The 9150-nt window shown below is 36.3% G+C and overlaps 1 protein-coding gene across 4 annotated transcripts; it reads left to right on the top strand.

The window, feature by feature from the left end:
* The first annotated feature begins 333 nt into the window (after positions 1 to 333).
* Positions 334 to 6240, top strand: LOC120088057 (cellulose synthase-like protein D3). 4 transcript variants are annotated; one of them, XM_039045089.2, is made up of 5 exons: positions 334 to 630; positions 774 to 881; positions 1378 to 2288; positions 2771 to 3581; positions 4160 to 6240. In XM_039045089.2, exons 3-5 carry the CDS (start codon positions 1411 to 1413, stop codon positions 5915 to 5917), a joined length of 3447 nt encoding a protein of 1148 aa, XP_038901017.1. In that variant the 5' UTR covers positions 334 to 630; positions 774 to 881; positions 1378 to 1410; the 3' UTR covers positions 5918 to 6240. The 4 variants fall into 4 exon arrangements, with proteins under 4 accessions (XP_038901017.1, XP_038901016.1, XP_038901018.1 ...); XM_039045088.2 differs by lacking the exon at positions 334 to 630 and having other exon boundaries at positions 632 to 881; XM_039045090.2 differs by lacking the exon at positions 334 to 630 and having other exon boundaries at positions 811 to 948.
* Positions 6241 to 9150: the final 2910 nt, after the last annotated feature.

The raw sequence follows: 9150 nt of genomic DNA, 5'->3' as shown, positions 1-9150 counted from the left end.
TTTTATTATTTTATTATTTTATTATTAATTTTATAAAATTTTCTATGATATAATAGAAATATCGATTTATATCGATATTAAATCTATAAAAATGTAAAATATCGATAGAAATTTCAAGGTGTTTATGAATATAAACACATTTTCACACAAAAATAGAGTTTAAAAGTACTCATGAGAAAATTTAAAATGATAAAAGTTCTAGAAACTAAATTACAAATTTAGCCCTTACCATTCCTAAATTATTACGTCAATTATTACACTTTCTGACCCAAAAAAGAAAAGAAAAAGAAAAAAGAATTTAAAAAATCTCCGCATTCTACTCCATCCTGTCCGGGTTAAACCGAAAAACAAAAGGCCACACACTTCCATTTCTTATGAAAATTTCTGTATTAATTTAATCAAAGTTGAAAAAGGCGAGAAAGAAAAATTTTCTTTTCCTTTTTCCTGAAAAAAACTTAAATCTTGATTTTGAAGCGAGCCAAATGACGGAAGGGTAGCTATAGATTGGAAATGAACCGGTAAAGAACCGCCGGCTGTGTTCATCTACTCTGCTGACTTCCTCAAAACTCATTCTCTCCAACTTTTCTCTCCATTTCTGTAAAAACCCATTAAAGTTAACATGTTTTGAAGGTATAAAATTAATCCCAAAAAGCTTCTTTAATCATGATTCATTAGTGTTGCCCCTCATGTTTATGACCCAGTTCCCTTGTTCTTTCTCTCTCCCTCTCTTTTTCTCTGCATCTTCCTTCAACCCTTCTTTTAACTTCATTTAGGAGGAGGGATTCTTGGTTTGAATTTGATTTCTTCACCATCGGGGGCTGCATACGGCGGACGCGGCTCAGCTCCTTGATCTTTGGTTTTTAGCTAATACAGAGTTCAAGGTGCGAGTTCATTTTTTCTTTTTCTTTTTTCCATTTTGGGCTGCTGAAGTTGAGATAATGTAGTAGGGTAAGAGTTCTCTGATGGGTTTTCTCTTTTCCCCCCTTTTTCTAATCTTTTCGTTTTAAAAGGCTAGATGGTTTCTTGATTTGTTTGATAATCGGCCATTTCTTCTCTTGGATGCTCTGTCTAGAGGACTTTTGAGATTCCTGTGGGAATTTCTGTTTCCTTTCTTTACCCTTTTCCCGAGCATCCATAAGAAGCTTTCAATAGATCGATCGACGATCTACTTTTACTGTGATGCTTGTAGCTTAGTCTTCATTTTGATTTTGACTAGTTGCGTATTACTAACTAGTAAGCAGCTTAGCGGATTATGACTTTTGATGTAAAGGAAAATGATTTCCTGTTCGTGATTGTGATTGTTGAACTTTAGGATCTTGTGTATGGTGCTGATGGATTCTTGATTCGGGTTTGCTTTATTGTCTTTTGCATTTGCAGATTCTGGGGGAAGAAGCGTGTTTACTGTTTGTCATGGCGTCTAAGTCATTTAAGCTGACCCGTTCAAATCTATCATCAACTTCTGATGTTTCTGATGCACAGAAGCAGCCAATGCCTCAGACTGTAACATTTGCTCGGCGAACTTCGTCTGGTCGGTATGTTAGCTATTCGAGGGATGATCTTGATAGTGAACTGGGGAGTGGTGACTTTACAAACTACACAGTGCACATACCACCAACACCTGACAATCAACCTATGGATCCATCCATCTCACAGAAGGTTGAAGAGCAATATGTCTCGAATTCACTCTTTACGGGGGGATTTAATAGTGTGACACGAGCTCATCTTATGGATAAGGTAATTGAATCTGAAGCAACCCATCCTCAAATGGCTGGCACAAAAGGATCTTCCTGTGCAGTACCAGGGTGTGATGCAAAAGTTATGAGTGATGAACGTGGTAATGACATTCTCCCCTGTGAGTGCGATTTCAAGATATGTCGCGATTGCTATGTGGATGAAGTTAAATCAGGGAATGGGATATGTCCTGGTTGCAAGGAGCCATATAAGAACAAAGATATTGATGAAACAACTGCTGAACATGGGCGTCCGCTGCCACTTCCTCCCACACGCACAATGTCAAAGGGCGAGAGAAGATTGTCATTAATGAAATCAACAAAGTCCATGATGGTGAGGAGTCAAACTGGAGTTGGAGATTTTGATCATAATAGGTGGCTTTTTGAAACAAAGGGTACTTATGGGTATGGAAATGCTATATGGCCAAAGGATGGGGTTACGGGAAATGGAAATGATAAAGACGATGAGGTTAGTGAACCAAAAGAATTTATGAACAAACCATGGAGGCCATTGACACGGAAACTTAAAATTCGTGCTGCTGTTCTCAGCCCATATAGGTATGATCTCTGTTTCTCTACTGCTTGCTCTTTCATTTTTGTTCTCTATATCTTATAGTAATTGTAATTTCATTCTCAACGGGGATGCTGAAGCCTAAGCTTTTGAACAAATTACGAAATCAAATAAGCTATATGATTTGAATTAGTAGGAATCTATACGTGGTTTTAATATAGTAAGTTGCTTGCCAGTGATAGTACTTCAGGTAACAAGTAGCTTTATAGCTCATCACCTGATTCTCTGCCACACGGGATAAAGAAATTGCACTATGGTAAATTGTACTTTTTGATGTATATAAGCTAACCATGACTACATATAGACCGTCCATTTTAGTTTTGATTCACGTTATGATTTGAATTGTGTTTTTGGTCCTCAAGTGTTTTTTATATTCCATCTAATTTGCATTTTCTTTTAACCCTCATATTCATTATTCCATTCCCATCATGGCCGATTAACTTTCATTTTGTAATACCTTTCCTCACAGGCTTCTAATTCTTGTCCGTATGGTTGTTCTTGGATTTTTCTTGGCTTGGAGGGTTCGGCATCCGAATACAGATGCATATTGGTTGTGGGCAATGTCAGTTGTTTGTGAAATATGGTTTGCTTTTTCTTGGCTTCTTGATCAATTGCCCAAGCTTTGCCCTGTAAATCGGGCAACAGATCTTAATGTTCTGAAGGATAAGTTTGAAACACCTAGCCCTAGTAATCCTACTGGAAAATCTGATCTTCCAGGAATAGATGTTTTTGTTTCTACTGCAGACCCAGAAAAAGAGCCTCCTCTTGTAACTGCAAACACGATCTTGTCAATTTTAGCTGCCGACTATCCTGTTGAAAAGCTTGCTTGCTATGTTTCAGACGACGGAGGTGCCCTTCTAACCTTTGAGGCCATGGCAGAAGCAGCAAGTTTTGCTAACACATGGGTTCCTTTCTGTCGAAAACATGATATTGAACCTAGGAATCCTGATTCTTACTTCAATCTGAAGAGAGATCCGTTCAAGAATAAAGTGCGATCTGATTTTGTCAAGGATCGCAGACGTGTGAAACGTGAGTACGATGAGTTCAAGGTTTGTATAAATGGACTTCCGGATTCTATTCGTCGTCGATCTGATGCATATCATGCAAGGGAGGAAATCAAAGCTATGAAGCGTCAGAGGCAAAATGTTGGTGATGATGAACCTCTGGAGACTATAAAGATCCCTAAAGCAACATGGATGGCCGATGGAACCCATTGGCCTGGAACTTGGATGCAACCTTCTGCCGAGCACTCCAAGGGTGACCACGCTGGTATAATACAGGTACTTATCACAGTCATTGCAATATTATTTTCCACCTGCTTGCTGATTATTCCGTCACTGGTCCACGATAGAAAATTGTCATAAAAAGCAAAATGAAATATCAGACATTGTCCCAGTACAAAAGCCAAGGAAATCATATCACGAGAGGCCCCATAACTGATGTTCATGAAAGAAAGAAAAATTACGAAAATAAATTTGGATGAACAACTCTCACTTGAAGCTGGGAGACGAACAGTCTCTGAGATTTCCTTTATATAGTGATAAAAACCTGGAAAGTAAATGACAAGTGATTACGGTTCTGTTCATCCTTCTTGAAAAGGATGCATCATCAGGGTGGGCTGTACAGATTCATCTCTTGATTTATAAATAATAAGTTTTCCAAGAGCTAAAAACCAGCAAATAAGGAAAAAGATATGAAAGAAAACAAAAAATTGACTTTCTTTCTAAAATTGTAGCTGCAGCTTTTTATGTTCATCTGGATTCATGCTTATGTTTCTATACCTTTTATTTTGTTGGAAGAAGCAGTTGGGAAGAGGGAAGGATATTTTAGAGGCTTACTAATAATAGCTTATTTGCAGGTGATGCTTAAACCTCCCAGTGATGAGCCGCTACATGGAACTGCTGATGAAACTAAACTACTTGACCTGTCAGAGGTGGACATCCGCCTTCCTCTACTTGTTTATGTTTCTCGAGAAAAACGTCCTGGCTATGATCATAACAAAAAAGCAGGGGCCATGAATGCTCTAGTTCGAGCATCCGCTATTATGTCAAATGGGCCATTTATACTCAATCTTGATTGTGACCATTATATATACAACTCCCAGGCAATGAGAGAAGGAATGTGTTTCATGATGGACCGTGGAGGTGATCGTATTTGTTATGTTCAGTTCCCTCAAAGGTTCGAGGGTATTGATCCTTCAGATCGATATGCCAATCACAACACTGTGTTCTTTGACGTTAACATGCGAGCCCTTGATGGACTTCAAGGTCCAGTATATGTTGGAACAGGATGTCTCTTTAGAAGGATTGCCCTTTATGGTTTTGACCCTCATCGATCTAAAGAGCAGCACCCTGGTTGTTGTAGCTGCTGCTTTGGTAAACGTAAAAGGCATACATCGATTTCAAATAACCCCGAAGAGCATCGTGGCCTAAGAATGGGTGACTCAGATGATGAAGAGATGGACCTATCCTTGTTCCCGAAAAGGTTTGGAAATTCTGCGTTTCTTGTTGATTCGATTCCAATTGCCGAGTTTCAAGGACGCCCATTAGCCGATCATCCAGCTGTGAAATATGGACGTCCTCCCGGTGCTCTTACCATTCCTCGTGATCTTCTGGATGCATCAACTGTTGCAGAGGCGATCAGTGTCATTTCTTGTTGGTATGAAGATAAGACCGAATGGGGCCAACGGGTTGGGTGGATTTATGGATCTGTCACAGAAGATGTGGTCACTGGGTACAGGATGCATAATAGGGGATGGAAGTCCATTTACTGTGTAACTAAACGCGATGCTTTTCGTGGAACTGCGCCGATCAATCTCACTGATAGGCTGCATCAAGTCCTCCGGTGGGCTACTGGGTCAGTGGAGATTTTCTTCTCCAGAAATAATGCACTCTTGGCTAGTCCAAGAATGAAGATTCTGCAAAGAATAGCCTACCTTAACGTCGGAATCTACCCGTTCACTTCCATCTTCCTCATAGTCTACTGTTTCCTCCCTGCACTTTCACTATTTTCGGGGCAATTTATAGTTCAGACTCTCAATGTCACTTTCCTCACTTACCTTTTAGTCATCACCATCACTCTATGCCTACTTGCTGTTCTTGAAATTAAATGGTCTGGCATTGAATTAGAAGAATGGTGGAGAAATGAGCAGTTTTGGTTGATTGGAGGCACCAGTGCTCATCTTGCTGCTGTGCTTCAGGGTTTGCTAAAAGTCATTGCTGGGATTGAAATTTCTTTCACCTTGACATCCAAATCAGCTGGTGATGATGTGGATGATGAATTCGCCGATCTCTACATCGTGAAGTGGACGTCCCTCATGATTCCACCTATCACAATCATAATGATCAACCTAATTGCCATTGCGGTTGGGGTCAGCCGCACAATCTACAGTACAATTCCACAGTGGAGCAGGTTGATAGGTGGTGTTTTCTTCAGTTTCTGGGTTCTAGTTCATCTCTACCCCTTCGCCAAGGGGCTCATGGGAAGAAGAGGAAGGACGCCGACCATTGTTTTCGTGTGGTCGGGACTTCTCGCCATCACCATATCTCTTCTCTGGGTGGCCATTAGTCCCCCAAGTGATACAAATCAAATTGGAGGTTCGTTCTCTTTCCCTTGAGTGCTGATTGTTTTTTCATTGAATTGGAAATCATGTCCTAAAGCCATTGTCTTGGGAAGCTTATTTCTTTTTCATCATTGTAATAGAGGACAGTTAGAATTGTATTCAGAATAGAAACACATCATTTCTTCATATGTAAGCATGTAGGATATCTGGGAACTTTTATTTGATGATCATTTTATTCATTTCTAGACTACAACATAGAGGGGCCTATAATAGGATTGATCAAGAATGTAAGCCCTTGGCATTATAGGGACCAGCATTTTTCAGAACTAGCTTACTCCCCATTACTCAACAAGTTAATTTACAATCATATTTTTTTATTTGGTGCAATTACAAATATAACGATCAAGTCCAAAGTATTATCAGATATAACACAGAACAAAAAAAAAACAAACATATATAGCAAAATTTGAGAGCATATCAATGATGAACTATAGTCTATCAGTGATATAATCTATCACTAATAGGGATCTACTAGTGATAATTTATCATGGATAGATTTTGCTATATTTACAATTTTTAAAAAATATTGCTATGCACTTGATTGTTAACCTCGAAAGTATTACCCATTGTAATTACTCATATCTTTTTACTCAGGTTTATTTAGTGTGAATCACCATGATGTTTTGGTCTAAAGAAATAGTGTAGAACGTTTAATATTAAAAACATATCATTTGAAGGTTAAATACTGGCAGCAAATTTACTCAAAAATGGAAAATGGCAGCAGAATGCAGATCCGTATGGATTAGTCTAATTTTAATTTTAAACTCCATTAGGTTTATTTTAGGTTAAATTATTTCAAACGTTTCTAATAGGCTTCTAAACTAGTAATTTTATATCTACTAGGTCCTTGACGAATTTAGAAATTTTGAAAATTAATTGATTTAACAGTGGATCTTAGACGTTCAATTTTACACTTAGCAGCAGATTTATGAACTTTTAAAATTTGCCACTGCCATGATTAAATTTGTAACGTTAAAAGTTTGAGTACGGAATAGATACAAAATTTAAAGTTTAGATACTAGATATGTAATTTATTGTTTTAAATAAAAAAATTGAGTTACCTTTGTCATCGGTAAATAAGTCTAATAGGATATGTGTGGGATAATAATCCTATACTGAAGTGAGCTTTGCAGAAACAAATCATGTAAATAACAAAATTTGCCACTGAATCCTGTAATTCTTGAACATTCTATAATCATATTTACTTGACGGCAAAATGCTATTCAAAAATTTATTTTTTTATTTAAACATTTTTTTTATAAAAGAATGGTTTGAAATAAAAACGTTCAAAAGTGTTTTTATATACTAATTTGTTTGGTTTGTTATAATCTATATCAAATTATTATAAATGATGAATATAAAATACTATGAACTAATAATTTAAAACAATAGTCAACCAAAGTTGATTGTCTGGGATGGTCAAAGGTGGTCGACAATGATAGTGGTCGGAAATGGCAGTCGGTAGTGGTGACTAGTAGTGGTGGTTGGTTTTGGCCGACTGCAGTAGTGGTTGGGGATGCCCATTGGTAGTGGCGGCTAGACTTGGCTGGCAACGACAATCGAAGGTGGTCGTAGGAGGTGGCAGGAATTGGCCGACGGTGGTGGCTGGAGGTGGCGGGAGTTGGTCGGTAATGATAGCAGTAGTCAACATAGTGGGATTGAGATAGATGATTTTTGAAGCATTTTGGTAATTTTAAGAATTAAGTATTTAATGACCTATTTCAAGTGTTTATCCTAAACTAACTAATTTCATAAACTTATTTGTCTAAAAATCTCTTTTGAGCAGTTGTTAAACACTTGATTTTTTTTAAAAAAATAATTTATCTATTTATTTATTTTTAAAATTTTCAAATTAATCCAAACACACCTAACTTACCTAACCTTAATTGTGATTTTTTCTTCTTCTTTTGAGTGGGGGGTTTTTCAATTATTTTCCTATTAATGTGATGTCTATTGAAAATTCCCTATATTTATCATGAATAAAGTATTTATTATTAGTAGGTCATATCTGAATTTAAGATCATAAAATATTGTCAAAATATGACCATAACTAAACTGTTTGGTATATACTTCATAAATTCTCCATTTTTTAAAAAAAGTCAAATGCATGTTATCTAAATTTGAAAATGGGCAATTATAATATTTCAAATGTCAATTTCTTGTAATTGTATTTATTTACCTTTGGCAATGTACTATCTTTTGATCAAAGAATACATTGCTAATTCAACATCAAATTTGAGGAAAAAAAGAAAAAAAACCTCCCTTCAGATTGAGATCAATTTGATATCATCATTAGGCAATTAATTATACAATAATAATGGGAGGACTACAAATATCAAAAGAGAATAACTTGCATCCATTACCAACTTATTGCCCAAATGTGAGTAATTTTCTCAAACAAACAAAAAGGAAGTCCAAATATGACATTCATAAGCATACATTTATTTATTTGTCTTAAAATATTAACTTAGAAGGGGTCACAAATGACACTTGTAGATTGTTTGATAATACTTCTCATTAAAAAATATTTTAGATGACAAATCAAAATTGAGACACTCTTTTTGTCTTTTTTGAAAAAAATATAAAATTGGGAAACCTAGAGCTTATTTAAAATAATAAAATGAAGGTATTTAGAGTTTGTTTAATTAATCTATTCGTTCATTGCAGTCTTCATGTCTATAAGTGGTGCTTTTATGAACTCACAAGACAAAATTTGGCAAAGTTTTATGTTCTTTATCACCAAGGGTATAGATTTTTCTACTATCCTTACATGGGTTTTGTCCAAAAAAAAAAAAAAAAAAAAAAAACATTGAGTAGTTAATTGACGTATTTGAGTTTTTGTCGAGCACAAAAACCACGTAGGGGATTTCTGATGGAATTTACACATGCATGAGGGAAGCAATAAAGGATCTAAAGCACTCTAATTAGGTTAGTTTCATGAAATAAGCATGCAATTTAACATAAATTAAAGGGATTAAAAGTACAACCTTTATAGCTCCAAATTGATTCTCTGATTTCAATCAAATCTTCTCACAAACGGTTCATAAACTACCATGAGAGTCTTCCCGACTACTCTCCGGCCTTAGAACGGGATGATGAGATCCGATGAGTGACCAATTTGGAGGGAAATTAAACAAAACTTTGAGAGAGAATTAGGTTTAGGTTTTTTTCAAAATCTCATGAATTTCCATTTTGCCAAGAGAATTAAAAATCATGTAATTTTTTAG

This window comes from Benincasa hispida, chromosome 10 (assembly GCF_027475165.1).
Source record: "Benincasa hispida cultivar pf3 chromosome 10, pf3_genome.v1.1, whole genome shotgun sequence".
Classification (NCBI taxonomy): domain Eukaryota; kingdom Viridiplantae; phylum Streptophyta; class Magnoliopsida; order Cucurbitales; family Cucurbitaceae; genus Benincasa; species Benincasa hispida.
Note: the sequence above shows the minus strand (reverse complement) of the source record. Positions and strands in the feature narration are given on the sequence as shown.

What these genes read in the sequence shown, in the direction of transcription:
- LOC120088057 (XM_039045089.2), top strand. Translation starts at nt 1,411, where the DNA reads ATGGCGTCTAAGTCATTTAAGCTGACCCGTTCAAATCTATCATCAACT. An exon ending in GCTGTTCTCAGCCCATATAG is followed by an intron (nt 2,289 to 2,770) that starts GTATGATCTCTG and finishes CTTTCCTCACAG; the next exon opens with GCTTCTAATTCTTGTCCGTA. An exon ending in ACCACGCTGGTATAATACAG is followed by an intron (nt 3,582 to 4,159) that starts GTACTTATCACA and finishes GCTTATTTGCAG; the next exon opens with GTGATGCTTAAACCTCCCAG.